The sequence below is a fragment of the Syngnathus acus genome, chromosome 12 (assembly GCF_901709675.1).
Source record: "Syngnathus acus chromosome 12, fSynAcu1.2, whole genome shotgun sequence".
NCBI classification, from domain to species: Eukaryota; Metazoa; Chordata; class Actinopteri; order Syngnathiformes; family Syngnathidae; genus Syngnathus; species Syngnathus acus.
The window spans coordinates 10,788,328-10,809,990 of NC_051097.1; the positions used below are offsets into that span (position 1 = coordinate 10,788,328).

General features: G+C 46.8%; 1 protein-coding gene across 2 annotated transcripts in view; it reads right to left on the reverse strand.

Moving 5' to 3' along the window:
- LOC119131074 (fibrinogen C domain containing 1) overlaps positions 1-15,093 on the reverse strand; it is a 39,279-nt gene extending 24,186 nt beyond the window's left edge. Inside the window, exons 1-3 of one of the 2 annotated variants that reach the window (XM_037265205.1) lie at positions 14,615-15,093; positions 2,699-2,782; positions 295-774 (exon numbers count right to left, since the gene is read on the reverse strand). In XM_037265205.1, the coding sequence (XP_037121100.1) occupies positions 295-774; positions 2,699-2,782; positions 14,615-14,662 (612 nt within the window). In that variant the 5' untranslated portion in view covers positions 14,663-15,093. The remainder of the gene's footprint in view (positions 1-294; positions 775-2,698; positions 2,783-14,614) is intronic. The other variant, XM_037265206.1, reaches the window with a different exon arrangement.
- Positions 15,094-21,663: the final 6,570 nt, after the last annotated feature.

The following is a 21,663-nucleotide window of genomic DNA, read 5'->3' on the forward strand; positions in this document are numbered from 1 at the left end:
GTCATTGCATCGCAATCCCGGCCGGCCACAGGTGGCCCATTGATGGCGCGCGGCCCGGCCGGTCGGGAGCGGCGGAAGCGCGCGCTGCACGCCCCAAAGACGCCATCAATCGTCTGGGATGATGCGGCCGCGCCGTCGCCTCTCGCCCACTATTGGGACAGGGACTTTTTGTCTGGGCCACGCGGATCGATTGCCATTAGCTGACGACGCCGCGTGAAAAATAGCAACGGAGAGCCGCAATAAAAGCCAAATTTGAAAGCCAAAGCTCCACCTTTGCTGGTTCCTCCTTCCTACCTGTATGAGGCGCGCTTGCTCCGACTGCAGCGTGTTGAGGTCCTGGCCCAGGCCTCCCTGCCCCCGGCGCAGCGCCTCGTAGTCCATCTTGAGCTGCCCGGCGTGCGCCGACAGCTTGGCCACCTCCTCGGCCAGGCTGACGAGCAGCGCGCGGTCTTGGCCCTTGACCGACTTGAGGTCCGAGTCGTGGTCGGTGAGCGAGTGCAAGAGCGAGGTCTGCACGCCCTCCAGCCGCAGGAAGTTGCCGCTGTAGTCGGGGCAGTTGGGGTCGATGAAGATGTTGACGCGGGAGCCGTCGCCGCGCTCCACCGTCACCAGAGCGTTGGCTTCGTCCTGGTTGGTGGAGATGTGCGGCAGGCCGTCCGACATGGGCGGCGCTTGGTTGTGGTTCATGAAGAGGATGGTGCCCGTCACCGTCACGGCCAGCAGGACGGCCACGAAGAGCAGGATGGTGCACAGCAGGTAGCTGCAGCTCATCCGCTGTCGGGAGAGGACGCACAAAAAACATGTCAAGGGACAGGAAATTTTGATGTGTTGTGATAGGAATCTTGAAAAATATTCCTTATTCAAAATCCATCCGAAAACAGCAACAAGCTGGGCAAGCTCCAAACAGGAAAAAGCCGACGTCTTTTGGAAGCCATTAACCAGACCGTAAAATGGCCGCCTCTTTGGCCTTTCACGACTGGCCTCGATTTTCTGTCAGATGGGCGGGAGCGGACACGAGGAGGCGTCGGGGCCCCGCGCTCGCCGTGATTACAAGCTCGGCGGTGATGAATCTGTGCATGATTTCTTATTATTGCTGGCAGGATGAACGAGGAGTGGAAATGTGCTGTGTTTGTTTAATGTTGTGCATGTGCAAGCGTCCGTGCGAGAGGTGGCGGGCTTATTAATATGTAAATGAGCCGCCCGGGCGCAGGGCGGCGCGCTAATAGACGGCTAACGGTAAATGCTTTATGACGAGAGAGCTTTATGGTTTCTTTAATGTGCAGAAAATCAATTGGCTTGTGCGGGAAGCTAACAAATGAGCCACACAAATTATACTCATGAAAAAAGGATGCAAGGTCACTTCCGTGCAGGCAAAAAAACAAACAATTCCGCACTCTCGTCCGCCGACACCCACGGCATTCGCCGGGCGAAGCCCTCCGTTTCAAAAATTAAAGCCAACTATTTGGATTTCAGAGTCAAGGTCACTTTTAAAATCAGACATTGGAATTCTAATCATAGTTTTGAAATCCTGGCCCAAAAATCTGAAACATGTATTTCGTTCTAAATTGAGGTTATCAAACTAGCTCTGCAGCTCTGCAGCTCTGCTGTCGTGCCACGACTTGAGCATCTCGCATCCGCCGCTGCTAATGTCCTCACCGCTGCAAACGTTAGCAGAGTTTGCCTGAGCTTTATTGCCGGCGGGCCCGCCGAGACATCAACGGGGGCCATCAGCACAGCGGCGCCGCAGTAAACATTCATCGCCTGCTCGCTGGGCCGTTACGCTAAAAACAGAAAAGATATACAGCGACTCACACTCCGCCGCTCATACGCACCAAGAGCCGCTCGTCCGCTTTCACGCAGATGCCAACGCGCGAAGCTTTGCGCTAATTTCATCTCCAGTGAAAGCCGAGCGGAGGGTGACTCAGAAAGATTAGGTTGTGCTTTTAAGTCGACTTGGATCTGAGGTGTCACGATAGCAAATTTGAAAAGTGTATCATTACCCCCTGTGTGAGTGGCAGGAAAAGGGCAACAACCACAAGGGCCACTAGGGGGACGGGCGCAAGAGACCCCTGATCTAGACGATCCGCGGAGCCGCGTCGGCCCAATTTCATATAATGCACGTATTGAAATGACACTTTATGAGGCCTCCCTCCCTCCCTGGCTCGCTCGCTCGCTCGCTCAATCACGGTCTTTGAACGAACAAGGTAGAAGCACTTTAAGCTTGGCGAAAGCTGAAAGGCTCGATGTTAATTAAGCCAATTTTGCATTTATCAGCAGGTAGTAGGTGCCTTAAAAGCCACCGAGCTGTAAAAAAAAAAATTGGCTCATTTACAAAAACTGTTTTAGCCAAAGTGACAAGTGCGGGGGAAGATGATTTAATAGCCAACAAGCCTGGCCATCCCCTCGAGCAACTTTCTACATTGACCCTTCAGACGGAGCCCGGGGGGGAAGCCAAGGGCCCTTCAACTAAAAACTGTCGGCGGGAGGTGAAAGCCCACGCAACGCCAACAGCCTATTAATTTTTTGGGGGAAATGAACCTCCCGACTTTATCAGCGTGGGGCCACTAATCTGGATCGCAACGGGGGGGGGGGTTGGAGTGGGCCGATCGCTAGAAAGTCCACATTGCCTTGATCTTCATCAACAGAATTGCTTTGCAAAAATGAAGCTAGCCGTAGCGACGGGGAGGGCGGGCCTTACCTTGGCCGGCGTCTCCCGGGCGCTTTCCGCGTCGGACCAGCGATGTTTGAGCTGCGAGGAGCCGGGCACGCACTCGCAGAACGTCTGCACGGGACAAACACACAGCATTTGTTGTGCGTTGTTGTGATGCTAAGTTAACGTATGTCCTCGTTTGTTAGCTTCTTTAGCTGAGTTAAGATAGGAACTTTGTTTTATTGCTGCTCTCGGTTTTTGCAAAGTCTACGGGGTCCAGAAAGGTTAATGAATTGTACTTGACTATTTCTTTCAGTACGACAAACAGGAGTCTTTGAAAGCACCTGGAGCAGCGCAATGAAAAGCACGATTAGTGAAAAGTAGGCCGTGCGTCTTTGCCCTGCCGTACAGACTGCAACGAAACGATTCACTTAAAAATTCTGAATGGACGCACGTAAGATCTTTATCCCGCTTACTTACAAGGCCAACTTAATGACGTGGCTACGTATGCGCTAACACAAAGAGCAAAGTCGGCTAGTGATGAATGAAACGAAACGAGTCCGACGGTGGAGTTTGATTCTCGACTTTGTGGAGCGTCGCTCCCACTGTCACCGTTTCTGCAGCTCCTCGCTTAGTTTGTATTTCAGCGACGTTCTTGACTGGCCATTAGAATTCTGCGCCTCTTCTCCTTCCGCTTTATCTCCTTTCAGTTCCAACTTACAAATAACACAGCGACAGCCTCGCCTTTAAGTTCCTCGCTCACAGCTATGCCGCCTTCATACGTTTGAGCGCCAAAGGGGGCTGACAAACGTCTCAAACACGCCGGCGGAGATGGCGGCAAATGCAAGATGGCCGCTAATGCGAGCTGGCAGCGGCGGTGGGGAGTCATCTGGTACCATTTTGACAATGAAACGAAGGCTTTTTTCAGGCATCGGCAATTTACTTGAGGATCAATTTATCTGATGTCAGCGAAGCTACATTGTGCAATGATTGTCACGTAAATCAAATTCGGACGAATTTGTGGGGCAACGTGGCAATAACGCCGCACTCCTCCCGTGATGCTAACATTGCCAGTGCTTTTTATTCCCTCCTTGCAGAGGAGTTACATCTAATGGAAAAATTGTCATGTTCGGCGCGTCCTCACTGAAACGCCATGGAGCCCGCTGGACAAAAAAAAAAAGGCTGAAACTCAGGCACAGCTGTGACCGAACGTGTACGTGTGTACGTTCTCAATGAACAAGTGGCATGCTAGCACTGGAATCCTTAGAGCCCAAACAAAATGCCGCCGTTTCTTTTATGCGTCGTCCTTGGCCTTGAACTGTGTGCGCGTGGATGTAAGCGAGGTGTGTTTAATCCCACTGTTGGTTGAGCTGATGGAGTGCGAGACGGCCGGGGAGGCTTTGCATACGTTAACCAGCGGGGCGACTAATCGCTTAACGCGGTGGCGCCGCCTACAATCAAATGTGACTTGTGATTCGTATAATGATGTTTTGAATGTATCATCGGGAATAATTTTGGGGTGGAAATTTTAGTGGTGAAATTGTTGATTTTTTGGAAATGGAAGTAGAATGAATGGTGAATTTTTGGGGGGAGATTTAACAATAGCTTGCAAGGAGTGAACTTTGGGAACGTGCTGAAATTGAAATGATGTTAATCGGATGAATGACATGTAAGTGGATGCGCGTCAAAATAATGGGAGGAAAAAAACAAGCAATTTCAGCAATAATAAGGCCGAGGAAGAGGAGGCATGCCGGCCGGACATGAGCTCAATCTTATGAGACAAATTACCTACTCGACTCTCCACTGCCTGTCCTTGGAGCTTACAAAGCAATCGGCCACACACACACAGTTGTTATAAAGGGTTCACTCATCGTGTGGGGGGGTCACAGAGTTCACTTTGAAGTTGTTGGCTTTTTTTGGGCTTTGTTTGAAACATTAAATACGACGCCGTGCCACACAAATAAACTTGACTTGTCCTGACTGGCAAATTAAACTTTCATCCAAACAATGGCAAGAAACAAGATGGCAGACAAGGAGAAGCCGAGTGGCCTTCGCGTGTTCATTTGCACATGTGCCGGCGCTCATACATAATGTTATGTTAAGAAGGCTGACGAGTGTGTGCGTGCATGTGTGTGTGAGGATGGGAGCATCGGGTGGAGGCGAGGCGGGCTGGGGGTGCGTGTCGCAGTGCAGCCACCTTGCAGATTGCTGCTCGCTCGGGGCGTGAAGGCAGTTGCGTGTTTGTGCGTGTGTGTGCGCAAGCTGTGCTATTTGTCTTTGTCTACGTGGCCTTCTCGCGCGAGTGTGTGTATTGGTGCGACTGAGTTGGTGTGAAGACTTGTTGACGTTGTGACCTTGGTTGGCAAGGAGATCCAATTTTGATGCTGATGGCACGCAACAAATATGCTGTCTGCTCTTTTACTCTTATTCCGTGTGTGTGTGTGTGCGCACATGTGTGTATGGCGTGACTGGAGGCCTTGCCGCCTGAGCGCTATCGGGTGCTAAGTGCCCAATGTTTGCCCCCGTTTCCTCCGCCTCCAGGGGAAGTCTGGCTACATCGGATTGTGGGTCGTCTCAGGTCCCAGGAAAAAAATACAACTTGTTTTTGTTCCTCCTACCACACAGATGAGTTTTTTCTTTTTTTAAACATATCCTAGCTAAAGATCTGACTTATTTAGACTGTCTTTTTTGTTCGCTGGTATGTGAACATCAGGTGGAAAAAGTCAGTCTTGCTCACATACACAAAAGCGGGCAGATAAAATATTTACGTGGTTTCATTTCACACCAGTAAGTAATTATAGACAAGTACTTAAAAAGTCCATTTTCAAAAATATCAAATCCACGGTGTCAGATTAACGGCGCCGCGATGCTCATCTACTCTCATCGAGTTTACAAAGCAACACATTCGTTCACGTTTAAAAGGTCAATACGGGACATTTTGGACGCTTGCATTCGTCACGACAAAAAACGAAGCAACTCACTTCAGGTGGACGGACGGCCCGGTAAGACGGCGAGCAGAAAGCGGGCGTGGACGTTCTTTTAAAAGAAGCAACACATACCGGGAACCACTTAGTGTTTTTTTTCTGACGCGACGTTCTGGAGTAAGGAGATAAAGCCACTTAAATCAGGACAGGCCGCTCAGGCAGAGCTCGGCGGGGGAATAGAGTGAGGTGGGGGCGGAGGGGGGGGGCATAAAAGGGTGCTTTGTTGGCGTGTGAGAAGGGGAAGCTTTCAAGGCAGCAATTAAGACTCGCTGAGAATGTAATTATTTTTCCCCGAGTGCCAGCAGGCTCCCTGACAAGGTGGCGGGTGACAATCTCCATGCTCAGCAGATTTACGAGGCGCGTAAATGTTTGAGGAGGAATATTCGCAAATATCGTCCTGGCGAGGAAAATGGCAGCAATTGATTTGGGGGTATTTTTGCAGGAGAGCTAACGATGCTCAAAATAGTCGTGAGAACCTTCGGCACAGGTTCCCTCAGACTCGTGCGCCTGTTGAACTATGAAGACCCGAGACCACTACACCAGACCGAAGACTCATGCGGTCCACTTAAAAGCCATTAGACCAAGGAGCCATTTATCATCTTCATGGGGACTCGGAGGGACCCCGGAGTGCCTCGGAGTGAAACACTTCAGAGGATAAACCACTTTGCACCTTGTCACCGCTTCTCCCAGGGAGCCCGCGTGAACTCGACTCCATGAGGAATTTATCAGTGTGACTGTCTGTCAGTCCGGTTACTGTACGTGCGCGTGTGACCCCTGCCAGAAATCCCCGGGGGGGCGAGATTTGACCCGTGACCCCCGAGCTCTAATTGTGACGGGACGCATATGGCGGGATAATTATTCCGAGTAATCTGTTGCCGTGGCAACGTCCCTTGACGTAACCCTTCGGGCTCTGCTTTTGAAGATGCTTTGTAGGGATTATTCCAGCACATTATCACTTTAATCTTCTCTTTAACCCCTTCAATCAGGCTCGTCCACCCCCGCTGCGAGGTAGGGTTCCCTTCTGTTAAGCGACATATGGCCACCGACACGCACTCCTAATCTACCAGAGGAATTATATAAACATGGCGTTTTATCGGATCGCGTGCCGACGGACTACCAAAGTACAAAACGCATTGTAAAGGTTTTTCCGTGGAATCTCAGCTCAGTCCCCCCCCCCACATAACAAATCGTTCATAAGACGTAAAAAGTAAATTGGATATAGACGTCCGATCAGTCATGGATGAGACAAAAAAATCATTGAGGTCATAATTAGAAAAAGAAGACAAAGACGAAGAATCCTTGAATTGTCCCAGAAGGGAACATTGGATTTTGGGCGGCTAATAGCCAGATATCTGTCGACCAGAGTGCGAGTGCAATCGCTTTTTAATGAAGCCGTCTTGAGAAATAATGCCCAAAGTTGATATTAGCATTGGAATCTATTTGCATACACAAAAAGTCAAAGTGTGGAACGAGAAGCCCTGACATTGGCCCATTTACTAAAACCACAAACACTTGTGACTTTTTAAGAGCATCCTGTTGAACTAGATATGTCCACCAAATTTTGTGCTGATGCTAAAATGTTCCAAACTTTTCAGAGGATGTAAGAACCAACCCTCAAAAATAGAAACGAGATGCACATGCAAACAAGTACCCGGGCGTGGACGGTTGATTTGTCGCAGGGATAATAATGTACATCAATTTCACGAGGGTCTTTGGTGCTCTGGCCCGTTTTATTCAAATGAGTTTTATTTAAAGTTTGCGTGATTAATACGACAGCGGCGCCGGGTTCAAATGCGGGCTTCATTACGATGCAAATGACGCGAGAGCAGCTGTCCAAGTCGCCTCCGGGTTTAACCGAGGCGCCTACGGGGAATCGAAGGCGGCGCCGCATCGGGTGACCGCCGACCTCTTTTGCAGTGGGCTGTCAGCGCCGCAACATGCACATAAATGATAGGAAATTAAAGGCGCCATCCCTAGGCAAATGGATTTGATATAAATATCCAGAGTGAGATCTGGGGTCATTTGGGGCATAGATTCGTGAGGATTTTTTTGGGTGGGTCCATTTGTGCTCGACAGGTTTACCAAATGTAATATTGCTATAAGTGAACGTTCAAAATTTCAAAATATCTCAAGGACATATTGGCCGTTGAAGGACACCTGGAATTGGCTGGGATGACCAAAAAAAGATTTTTGTGTGGGTTTTTTTTAGGCTTTTTTGTGGGTCCACTTAAAGTAGACAAGTTGACCAAATTCAGTGTTGCTAAGTGAAATTGGCTTTAGGGGCAAAAAAAAAAAAGTCAGCCTTTGAAGACCACCTGGAAATGTACCAAAATAGCAGAATACACCAAACGTTTTTTCCCCCTGCTCCTCCCCCTGGATCTCCAGGCCTCCTAGCACCATCATCTCTCTGTCTGTCTCTCGGGCATGGCAACGCCGCCAGAGTCGTCGCTCTTCATTTCGGGCACGCAAGTGATAAATCAATAGCAGCCGAAGGGCTGCGGGAGGTGCGTGGGCCTGATTGATTTCTTATGTTAACACATCATAGGAGGCCCAGCAAACCATCGCCGCCTTTCAAAGTCCCAAGCGAGTAAGTAGGAAGAGTGTTTTTAACAAATGAAAAGGGTAGGGGGAGCACCTAAAACAGGGGCAACGTCAAGTCCAAGGAACAATTTGTCGGCGATTACACGGCAATTACGCTTTCCGTCAGCAGCCCGGGCGACGTACTCTTGACATTCTTTGTGTGCACACTGTAATTGCGGACATCCGACGCCGCTCGCCCGCTACTCTCGGCAGACGATTCCCGTCCTCATCACATCTTCATGCATTAGTCATGGCGTGCGTAAGGGAGATTTGACTGGAGACGGCAGACAAATGGCTCGAGACAGAGCGAGCCTGGATGTGCTTGGAGAGGGGCTTTTAAAAAGAATACTCCCGACGCCGGACGTCGATGATTGACAGCTCGGCCGGACAAATATTCCCGTTTTGGGGGAGAACGGCTGACGTAGCGTCGCTGGAGTGACTTTGGATGGGAAATGAATTTGAACACGCATAAATTGAAAGGTCAAGTTGCCATGTTGAACCAAACCAAAAAAAAGAGAATTCAACATTTTTGCGAATGGTGGTTTCGTAATTTAGCATCTGTGGCACAAGAAGCATGACAAATGTTCAAACTGTGCGTAACGTTACGGTGAAGGTCTACAATCGCTAAAGTACAGCTGTCCTCACTCTGTCAATACGCTGCCCCCTGGAGGATTGGAGTACATAGTAGCCTTGAGCGCAAGGAAATATCCGATTTCCTATCGATCGCACCGAGCGACTGCGTGGCTTTTCATTTTTTCTGCATCTCGGAGGGGGCTTGCATTTGTGCCAGGTTTCACGTGTCTGCGTGCCTCAGAGATGCTATCCGCGTCGGCGTGTCAGTTTTCTCCGAGGACCCCGTCGCGCTGCCCGAGTTGCGCGGCATCAGCAGAAAGTAGTGACCTGCGCCCGTCTGCTATTTCCATATCCAATTTCATTGCTATTGCAGAGCAGTGCAACGTCTCACCAGAGGAAACAAGGGAAATAGTAAATATGTTGCTTGTTTTCAGCCGTAGCCAGGGGGCGGGCGCTTTCGCTCGTCGGGAATGATATGCTCGAAAAACGTTTGCCAGTGCCGCTAATGAAAAACAAGCCCGGCGGTGCAAAACAGCAGCGCTTCTGCTCACGTAGCAAATGGAGGATTTTTTTTTCTTCCAGCGAAAATATGATCTGCTGCAAATTTGGACTGATATAGCTGTTGTTTTTGTATGAAATGGAGAAAGAAAAAAAAAAAGAAAAGAGTGCTTGGCTTAACATGGCGGGGAACTTTCTAGTCAGACAACAATGTACTACAACATGGAGCTAATTGTTTGGAAGCATTTGCTATGCTAACAATTGAAACGCTAGCGAGAAAGGTGCCGAGCTAGTAAAAAAGCTTCCGTCCGCGAGTGCTCTTGAAATAAGGACACACAAACATCAACCATTGATTTTTTGATGATGAGGAAATGTCGGCCGGAGAGAGACGAGCCCGTTTGTCTTTGCGATTTAATAAGACGGTGGCAATAAATACCTCGCCTGTGTCGTCTTTTCACGCACCATTTCATTTGCTAGCTCTCTCTCCCCGAAGCGACTCACCGCTTCGCTCACGGTCGCAGCCGACGACAATCGAAGCAAGGCCGCAAATACAATCGGGGTTCATTTGAGGCAATGCCATCGTCGGCCTGTCCCAAAATGTCCGCTTCGAAGAAAAATTGCCAACTCCCTGTTCAATATTTGAGAGCTGTCTAATTCACAGCAAAATTCTCATGAGACTTCTTCATGTAACCCGTAGTGGTAAACCCCTCAACTGAATTTGCCGTCCATAAGCACTTTCAAAACTGGGGTCAGGGTTTTATTTATTCCTTTTTCTCCCGAAGGTGCTCGCAAATGAGTTTCAGAACATGTCTGGGCTATACGTACATACATTTTCCGTTTTGGTTCGATGCCGATCACGCCGAGAGCCGCTCAAAGACTCATCATGAGCGAGTTCATTGAGATTGGCTATCTGTTAAGCGATGATGGCGTTCACCGGTGGGAAATTGCTCCATTTGGAGCGAGAGGCGAAGCAATCGTGCGGCGGTTGGAAAGAACGTTAAAGAGCAAAAGGCGGCTCAATCAAAGCCCCTCTGCCAGTCGGACTCCCGATGATGACAAAAAGAGCCGCTATTCAGCAAACAGCGGGGCGGACGCCAAAGTCCGCACTCAACAGATGCTCTGGCGCACCGCCCAAGTATTCTTCTCTGTACTCTCGCCTGATTCCGCCACAATTGTCCTGCGAAAACACAAAGCCGTGTTCTTTTTCTGCTCCAGATCCGGATCCAGCCACACGACCGTAGCTCGATTACACTGATCTTTCATGATTCGCTGGATCCGAAAGGCTAATTAATTCCCTTATTAGCTAGCGTCGTGTTTTTACCTCCGTTCCAAAAACTCAAATTAACGATTGCAATTACGCAATGCGGTCATCCGCATAGTAAAAAAATAAAAAACAATGTGCTCAAAAGCATGCAGTGCAATAATAATAATATGTTGCTTTAGTTTGCTAATTTTATAATTAGTAATAATTGAGTTTTTTATGTGAGGTCTTAACCATCTAAGCTAACAAGGCTGAACGTGTCGCGGCTTTTTAGGAATTTAAAAATATTATTTCAACTACGAAAAAGTCAAACAAAAAACGAAAGACACTGAGCGCACGACAATGTGCGAAACAGCCAATGGGTGGGTTTCAAGATTTCCTCTGTCAGATTATTTTTCACAAAACAAAAAAGCTACTTGAAGCAATGACGTAACTATTGTGATTGATCTTCTTTTCGATTTCTACTTGATGCGTTTGTGGTGTCACCGGCCTTCTCTCCAAGCCATGTGACTGACAAGCACGTTATTACCACTGCCACAACTCAACACGGTACACAGTAGAAGTCGCGCGGTGGACAAATGCATTCGACCGCCTGTCATTCGACGAGTGCTTTAATGCGGACTCTTTCCATTTCAGCGTTTTGGCGGAGAGGCGTTTTGAGTGTCACATAATTTGCGAGCCGACTCGGCGGATTGATGCTCGCCTGGAGCGTCGGGGACGTCTGGGCTTTTGTTAAGCTCGGCGAATGATCGCGTTGCGGGTACATAAATACAGCGATCGGCGGCATCGAGCCTTGATTTGTGCTCGTGATGCGGACGCTCGGCTTCCAAATCAACAAACGGCAAACACTTTATTAGGTGCGCCTCCGCCACCTTGCAAGACACCATTAAAAAACGAGTCCTTTGTGGACGGCGGTGGGAATGGAAATCGATTTTTCATAAATCGGTACTATGCGACTTTTTACTTTAATTCCATCCATTTGATAAAACACCGCTATGTGTCCAGTGTACCTAAATTTTACGAGCATTGAGGACGTACGCCTTGAAATGTTGGTGTGCGGGCGTGCTATCGATTTCAAGGCGGCTTAGCACTTTTAGTGCTTTGGAAAAGTTAGGATTTGTTCAGAGTGCTATTGATTGCTTCCATACTGATGGGCGACTCCTGCGAGATACTTCTCGGCTGTACCGCGTGTATAATCGTCTTCTCGGAGGCCCCGGCTGCTTTTTCTTTCCCCTAATTGGGATTTGGAAACAGACTTTTCACCATTGTTGTGGTCGCGCCGCGCTATGTTGGAGACTGCATGCAGAGCGCATGAAGGCTACCCTGGCGATAGAGCGGAGAGCGCCGGCACAATTGTTGCGGAACAATGGCGAGTCGGTTCAGCGCAATCGTCAAAGAGTCAGCTACTTGAGAGCACGACGGGGGCGATGCAATTGTAAACAGTAAACAGTAAGAGGAGGGACGTAGAGCGAATGGCGCCAATTCATATGAACGGGATTAGTCATCAATTAAGAATTCAGTGGATAGTGTAGGCTAAGCCTAACCCTAACCTAGGTAGGCTAGGTAAAATCAAACTTAACACTAAAAAAAAAAACATTGGCCTGAATGAGGCTCGTTTAGCTTAATGCTAACAAACAATGCAAAACGCCATTGACAGGCTAGCTGCGGTGTGTGGATCTTTTGAGTACACGCACCATAACGATAATCACAGTAAGGACTACAAAAGACATTAATTAATCGAGTCACTCACAGTAGTTGTGATAGTCTTGATGACTATCATACTGCCCCCGGTGGCCAAGTTGCACACCGGAGGTTTTGAATTCTTTATATTTCAATGGTGTTAATAGAGACAATCCAACAGTACATAGTCAAATTATACAAAAATTAAATTTCAAACTATCTGCCATGCTTTTCTGACAATAATACCGCAAAAATTAAATATGAACACGTACTCGTTTTTTTTTTTAATGCTCTTTAGAAACATACGTACTCGGCAGCACAAAGCCGACAGTCTCAGACAATCTTGTTTGTTTCTTTAAATCTCAATTAGTGACGTGTCTGACCACCTCGTGCCAGCTGCCTGCGTCTGCCATCGCAAGATTTACGACTATCAAGTGACCCTTTGCTCTTAATTGGCCTCCATTTGCGGGTAAAAGGGCACCGGGGGTGATGGCGCACGCCCGGCAGCAAATCATATATGCAGAGTTGGGCAGCATCAAAAACCAAAGAGGGGATCTATGGTCTGCATGAGCCACTGACCGCCCCTCAAAAAAAAACAATCTATTCACTTAATGGCAGAAGTGTGCGAGGGGAAATGAAGAGCAAAGCGCAAGCGGATCATCTGGCGGCGTTCCCTATCGCCGTGTGATCGGAGGCGAGCGTTTGGGGGTGCTGGGACATATTTTCGCCTTTAATCCTCGCAGTGGAGCCACTTGGCGTATTAGTCTCATTTAGTCATTCGCGCTTGCGCTTCATCTCAATGGCTGCCTGCTCTTTCCCTTCTTTCTTCCCTCAAGTAAATATTCCAGCAAATTTCATCAAGACAACATGCTACATATTCTGTAAAAAAGACAGACAGGCATATCCAAAACTAGAAAAAAAGATTGCATTTAATCACAAAAAGAATCTTGAAGAATAAAGTATACTGCTCCAATTATCCAGAACAAAAATGGCTGCCGCAGCAACGTGTCACAGTGTCACTGACAACAACTTCCACTAAAATGGCCGACAGTGTGCTTAACACCACATTTTGCCACCCAAAACAAAAAGCTACGTACACTCGGCTATGAGAAATCAACATTTTCGACAGTTATTTTTGCAACACGAGTGCCATCTTGTATTCTGATGACATAATAACACTGTTGTATATTGGAGCTATTTTGCAGCGCAAGATAATTGTGTTGATTTTTCTTTGCTAATTTAAAGCCATTCAGACGACGCTCGAAACAGCAAACAACATTTGCGCATCTCATTTCCTGCACGCCCATTGATCGCCGCCTCCGGAGAAGTATCACGCTTACCCCGGACGTCATACGTGACAAATTACCTCTTACGTATTGAGTCAATATAAATTGAGAGCAGTTCAGGATGCCTCCAAATGACTCACCGGCTCTCCTTTTGATGAGGAGGCGGGCGGATATCATCGGAAAACTTGTCAGACTTTGCCAAAATGCCACATGTAATCATTAGCTCGCAAAGTAGAAGTGACAGGTTATTGAAAAAACCTGTGAATACCAACAGATGAGTGGGGAAAAAAAAAAGCACCCAATGGGGAACTTAAGTGATAAAATTGTGTGGAAAATGCGCCCCCTAGAGGTTAAGAGCAGCACTGGCGTGACATCAGTGCAATGTGGTTGGACAAGACAGGTAAAGGCTATGTATGATCTTGCTGGAATTCTTCTGAATTCACAGAAACAGAATACTGGCAGCGCACATTTTCACCGAGGGGTTGGGCGGCTAGTGGAATATCGATTAGGAAGGAATGAATAATTCTGTTGATTCTCAGCACCTGCATGGCTGGAATTCTCAATTTGCTCGCTGCATCCCCACAATGACTCGGAGGAGGCGCCTTGTGCGGAGGCGTTCAGAATGGGGAAAAAGTGCATCAGTGTCTTGAAATCTGAGCCTGGCATCCCCTTGTGACATGACCGTGACCTTGTGTATATATAATGTGGAGAAAGATATCAAAATGGGGGGGGGGGGGGGGGGGGGGATATTTAATGCCAAGTGTACAAGCACTTAAAACCACATCTAAAGTTACTCCATTAAAACAAATATGTGATTTAATACCATGCAGTTAAATGATATTTTCGTCTATTTAAAAACGCGCATGTCTAATTGTTCAAAGTCGAACACCCCCAAGCACGTCTTGAGGACGAATTGCGGCGATATATCGACCGGGCACCTCGCCGCCAAACCGGGGAGCGCGGGTGCCACCAACCGGGGATAGAATGGATGAATGGAGGAGGTTGGCTGAGAACGATATCCGCACTTTTTACCACCAGCAAACGCGCGATACCCGCGCACGCACGCATACACACACACTTCATACATATCGCGTCCACGCACCTGGTTCTTGTGGCGAGTCCCGTCTTCGAGTTCTGAAGAGGTGTCCATGTTTCCCCCATCGGCCGGTCAGCGTCCCGCGGAGAATGTGCGCATTACATCCACCGACGCCAACACATCCAAGCCGAGCAAGTCCCGCGAGCAGCCTTTACTCCATTTGCGTGGAACTTCGTAGTCGGCTTCTGATGCAAATGGTGTACTGCTGCTTCGGATTATTCCGCAGGGAATGTTCTGCCCCCAAAAAAGAAAAAAAACGAACACAATTCCCACTCAGAAAAAGTCTTTTACTCCATGACAAAAATCAATCTTAGGTTCCAGTTGCGTGGTTTCTCAGCCAAAGTCCGCGGACGCTCCTTCCTCTCTGCAACATCCACGCAGGCTCTGGTTCCGAGCAAAAGAGAGCAAGCGAACTGCGCGCTCCTCGCTTGCGCTAGTGCGCTCCGCCCGCCTGTCAATCAACTACCTCCCGCCCGCCCACCCCTCCACGAGAAACAGAGCACGAGTATACGTGCGCATCATAGCGCAGTGACACCAAATAAGAGTGAATGAATAAGCGGCTCTCGCAACACGCCAGAGCATAAGGAGGAGGAAGATGATGTTGCTGCTGCTGATGATGATGATGATGAGCTGTCATCATCTGTATCATACGTTAACGGAGATGCCTACGGGAGGAGAGGGGAGGGGAGGGGAGAGGAGGAGGTGGCGGCGTCTAGGACGTCACAACAAGCGCCTTAAGGGTGGTTTTTTTTTTGCCGTGGCAAAGTCCACAAGAACATTTTAAGCGGCTACTATGTTGCCGTCTGTTTCACACTTGCCTGTATCTCGCAATTTGTCCGTTTCCGCAGCTCCCACGACACAGTTCTGGTGTGCTCGCTCAATTGTGAAACAAAACCAAAAAAAAAAAAAAAAAAGTGTATTAAGTGTATTACGGTGGATGTTATTAGGCCCAGAGTGACTAATCAGGACAATCTGGCTAATTTCCGCTGGGCCAGGCTGCAATCTTCAGGCTGCTATTCTTTATTCACAGGGCTCATATTTCCTTTCAAATATCAAAAAGCTTTAAGTGGACTTAAAGGATTTTCTTTTGTTTGTTATACATATTATTTAGAGGGGGGGGGGGGGGGGTGCTGCAGCAAAGTGTGCAGTTTTTTTTCCATCCAGCAAAAAAAGGCCAGGAGCTTGAGCACCACATGGGGTTTGTGCGCATAATGGAAATGTACACAAAAACACCACAATGAGCCAAAGAATCATGGAGGAAAAGGACAAAAAAAAAAGGCGGCTTAAAGTGATGGGAAGGCGGCGCAAGAAGCGTCACCCGGGAGACGCCAAATCGCATGTGGAGAGGCGAAAAATAAACAACAAATTCGATGTCAAAGAAAGAAAAAAGCCAGACTGCAGTGAAACACACTGCAAACAAACACTTTACATATATATATATATATATATATTTTGTTTTTTTTGTCTCAACTGAGGTGAAAGAGGTAGTATACGCCCCATTTTTTTGCACGCCCATGGGGCATGCGGGGCTCATGGGAAAGGGCAAACTGTGCACTAAAAATGGCAGACAAAGCGCACAGATGTTCAATTTGCCAACGTTCGCTTGGGGATGGGGGAGTCTAAGTGAAATATTACAATAACAATAATAGTAGGAATGACTTGAAAGACGGGAAATAGCCGGCGGGGCTCGTGGACGCCTCCTTCGCAGCGGCGAACAGCATCCATCTCGAACCTGCGCCCACTTCTGGCGGGAAAATATAATTCTTAAAAAAGAAAGTGGGGGGGGGGGGTGTTCTCCAAGGATGAGCGCTTGCTTTATCTCAACGATTGCAGCCTGCTGTTGTTGGAGATGCGGCCTCATCTCTCTCCCTCCCACCTTTTGCTTGTTTTTGGGTTTTTTTCCCTCCACGCATGGCAGGCTGGCTCGCCCTTCCTCAAAATGCCACGGTGGTTGATAGTTTGCAAAAAACAGACAGAAAAAGAAGACAAGATTCTTTTTTCTCAGAAGCACAATACAAAGAAAAGGCTGCAATTAAGGCACCAGTAAAAGTTCTTTTTTTTTCTTCTTCATGTTCATCTCCCTTGAGGCAGTGACTTTTACAGAGAAAATGTCTTCTTGTACTGCTTAAATCAACTCGGAATAGAAAAAAGTGGTCAGACGGAGCGCGAATGGCTACAACCCAGTCTTGTGAGACGATTGCGTCACACGTGACACAAATGAAAGAAAATGAAGACTCTCCCCAAACCTTAACATTGAGGCCATTTCTGCATTTTAATTGAAATATATTTCCAATGGCTAAAACTGCATCTGTAAAAATAAACTAGTCGAAGCTCCTTTTCCTGTTCCCATATACGACAAGACTTTTGATGGGCTTCCCTGGGCCTTAAAGGACTCTCCAATGTTTGCCGACGGGCTCATCTTTCGAGCGGTGTGCAATTATCTGCAGGGCCTCCTCCAGGGCGACACTCGCTGGGGATAAAGGCGGGGTGGGGGTGGGGGCCAACCACTTCCTGCTTCGGTTACGACTTCAACAAGATTACGTCTAATGGGATCCCAGCGGAAGGAATATAAGTTGGCCTTAATGTTCCATTTTGTGTCCGATCCGCAACCTCTCCGGCGGATTGGGAATTAGGCAGGTAGCTAATCCCAATATAGCGCTTCTTATTATTAAATCATTACCGGAACCTTTAACCGTAATGTGCGCTTTGTTACGCTTCCTAGCTAAGCTAGCATCTTGGGTTTTACGCAACAGGTCTAAGACGGAAATTTTCATTACGATTTTTTTTTTTTTTTTTTTAAGCAGTTCCGGCCAACATTTAATATTTGACATAAATGAGTCTTGCAAATGGCTCACGCCAACCCAGTTTAGCGGCCTCTCCAAAAATCTTAATTGTATCACTCGAACCTTTTAGTGTAGTCATTCGTCAACGGCGGACTTCCCATCCCTTGCATACGCGATGGCGGTCGAGCTCATTTCGACGGCAGCCTCGGGCTGTTTACATCTGAGAAAAGGTGGTCGCTTTAACAGCCGGCCGTGTAAATATTCCGAAATGATGAACGTGCACTAAGTCAACCCAGGGGGAGGGGGCTGTTTTATCACCGTCTCGTTCCAAAACAACGATTTCATCACTCTCCTCCCAGTCGCACCCGTTGACCGCGCCGCCTGTAATACAGGAATTCCAAAGGACGGAATGAAAACGGACCACCTTGCCCGGTGCACTCCCAGCAGCCGAGGAGAATGAAAATGACCCGTCGTAAATTGTAAAAATCAAAGTTTTTTTCACCGGCTGAAACGTTACAGTGGTTACCGGGAAAAGGAGGGGGCGACATCTTGACGGCAGAGCGACAAAGCGGAATGAAAGTGACTCGGGTTCTTTCATCTTGGGTCAGGGGGGAAAAAAAAAGTCAATGAGTACGAGTGTGTGGGACATGGGTGAAAGTCAAAGTCAAGGCAAATTAGGTTTGCAATTTTTGGGAGTGAAAAGAAACAGTTTCGAAATGTTTTATGCATAAATCTGGTTGCGATATATGCAATATGCACATTGTGTTGCTCCTTCCTGTGCGTGCGCCTCGGCCACTTGGGGGCGGTATAATGCATGCATACGGAAACACTACAGAGGAAGTCGTTCTCTTGATATGCTTACCAATACGGTGATGTTATTATTCATGTGTTGCTCCACGTTTTGAGCGTTATTTCAAAAGTCTTTCATGGCCGTGTCCTTTATTTGGCGTTTTTTTCTACTGGTGACCAATCACTTAGTTTCCTGTGCACTTGCAGCCAGGTGAAAATCCTTTTTATTTTCACAGCGGGACATCTCCCAGCAGGATCAATTTTGGCATTTGCATATGCTCAACTTGACACAACAACAACAACAAAAAGATGTCAAAACTGACAGGGTTTATGCCAGATGATTTTCATTTCATTTTTTTTTTTATTAGCTTTATATTATTAAAAAGGTGTCAAACCATATGACTGTGAATGTTTTTGAAGTTCGAAGTAACACTCCAAATAAGTGCATGTTCTCTCAGTTATTGAGACATCATATCATACTAAATTGACACGATTTATAATTACCCACTAACAGTCTAATTTTAGTCCAAAAAAATTCTGGCCAAGCATATGCCTTCCATCTCATTGATTTTCAAAGGAACACTAAAAATAATTGTGCTTGTATAACATCGTACTAAATTGACATTTTCTAATATACAGGGAGTAATTTAAATATTTGAAGAAAAAAAAGCTTCCCATCCAATTCATTTTTGAAGTAACATCCAAAATAATAATAATCATTTGTCAGCCAAGCTCGGGTTTCGAGTTTGGAATTCCACACGGACCGGGCTAAACATAGCGACAGTGGCAGCGAACAGCACCCTGGAGGAAAGCGGCTACTAATAGAACTTCAAAATGTGAGGAAAACGGCCAAAATCCGACACGTGAAGTCATTTGGCAAACAGTCCCAATAAAAATTGTCGACAAAATGTCGCAGAGGAGGAACACTGAATTGCAAATCCAAATGAAGTGAAGCAAAAGCTCGCAACATGACATCCTACCAAAGTGCAAGCTAACAAATTGAATTCAAATTGAATTTTTTTAATGTCATTTTCCGCAATTTTAATGAGCAGGCAGTTTTATTATATTACAGGTTACATTGAGCAACCATATGCTAGGCTAATGCTACTTTGGCTAAATGTTGTAAAGGTTATATTTAGCAACTGTACGCTTGTCTAAGGATATTTAGCGATGTAAAAAAAATGCAATAAAATGTGAACCGTGTTGTACAAACAAGCCCCAAAACCAATTTTAGATTGACCCCGCCCCCTTGACTGTAGACCCGCCCACAATCCTACAATCTGCACCGACCGGCGAGACTGGCAAGAAAGCAGACGTAATGTCCCGTGTCGGGATAAAGCGAGCGACTTGTAAAAACTTTGCCACCTCGGGCGTTAAAATTTGGATCAAGATTCGTCAGTAATCCTTAAGAAGAAATGTGTTTAGCAGAAATCAACAAGGCCAAGAGTTTCTTCCACTCGTTGGCTGCGGTGCCGAGAAAGCTGGCACGGGCCCCGCCACTTCGTGACGCTCGTGCCAGGCGATAATCTCCCCTTGGCGCAGCCGGAAATCAAGCGCAGAAAATATTCTTATCGGGGAGCGACAGCAAACATCCTCCCCCGTATCCCGACGGACGCCGCGCTTAATTGATTTCGCATCGTCCCAACGGCGCTCGTTTATTTACCGGCCGGCTCGTCAACGTTTGTTTGTTTTTTGCCGTGCCGACTGCAGACGGTGTTACGTTTGTCCCGCTTTGACGATAGTAAATAACAGTAAAGCAGAAGTGCAAGATTTGGTCTTGACAAGATAACGAAGAAATACAAGGCCAGTATCGATGATACCGATTATGAATGATGCTGAATGCGTCATTGGGATTTTTTTTCTTTTTCCCTTTTACATGAACCCTGAATAAAAATATTTGTATTTAATTTCTTTATAGTCATTTGTGTGAAAGGAAAGTTCAGGAAAACATTTCTTGGTTTTTGACATTTCTCATGTCTTGGAGAAAATTTTGTAAACTGACTCTACATGATTGGTTTAGTAAAGAAAAGTTGTTTTTTTGATAATTGTGAAAATGCAATTTAGAAAATTGTCATTTTCCCTTTCTGCACTATTTTGGACAACACTGACTCAGGCTCAAGTTCCTATAAACATAATCATGCTGAGCTTGGTGCCTTTCCCCCCCCCCCCCCCGTGCATTTTTCTGAATCTGCAGCAAACAGGCCAAGCTAAACACTTAGATGACACTTTTTTACTTGGAATTGATAATTGGGCTCACGTGGGGCCACGGCGGCGTCACTTATCGATGACGTTAGCACATTTAGTGTTGTGTAAAATGATTCTCCAGAGTAGAGTGAAGCAGAAATGATTAGCTTCTCCGCATATTCACGATTTAGAGACGTGAGGGGACTACAAAGCCTGAATTCCAGCAAAAACTTGGACGGCACTTAGAATTCATCCGAAGCATACAAACGATAAGATAGTGGGGCGCTAAATGAGAGGTGTTCAGAATAGAGGAGGGCTTAAGTGGCGCATACTGATCAAATTCTTCTTATTTTCCTTTACGGGGCTTTACATTAGCTTGCGGTTTTATGCTCGGTTAATGAGGCTAGCTACTTATCTCATTAAGCATAACGCTAACATTAGGCTACCAACGTTAGGGGCCGAGATAATCAGATAATCCTTTTTTTTTAACCCTCTTGTGTAAATAACGCCTTAGAATTTTGTTTATAAAATTCTACACCAAGTCTTGACATATCGCAAATAATTATTTGAACGATTTTATATATTTTTTATATTTGATTTTTTAAAAATGATTCATTGTCATGTTGAATGCTTCTCAGGGCTTCTGTGAAAGACAAGTTTAAGGGAGGTATATGAACCACGGGGCAGCCAGCCGGGACGTATTCTCCGGCATAATTCGATTACAGTTAGCGGAAGCCGGCGAAGAGGAGCCATTAGAGGGCGAAGAGGGATGGATGGAGGGCAGCCATGATGAACAAGGGGACCTACGCTGCGGTGCGATGGGAGGGAGGGAGAAAAATGGGACAGTACCTGTCACCAATGTCATCAGCTCGATGCCCTCGGTGGTCTTCCTTTACGGGTGTGTGGCAAATGCAAGAAGACAGAGCTAAAGGATACGCATTGTGGGCCTTTGTCCCGTTAGATTCAGCACCAAGCAGAACAAGGACAGATTTTTGCCATTCTCTGCTATGTCGTAGATTTTCAAACGTCATTTTTAATGGCTTTTTAAAGCAAATCTAAATTTAGAGATGCGCATTTAGTGCAGTGCCACGTTGTGCCACAATTTGCTGGGCAGCACTGAGCTCCACTGAACGAGATGCAGTGTAATAAACAGCAAGAAGAAGAGGCAGAAAGCATTTCAAATTGTTTGGGCAGTATATATGAATACTACAGATAACCAAGTATTTAGAAGGCAACCAAGAAGTTTTGTAAGTACTCCAACAAGAAAGTTTGCAGTGATTTGATTGAAGAGCTGGAGTT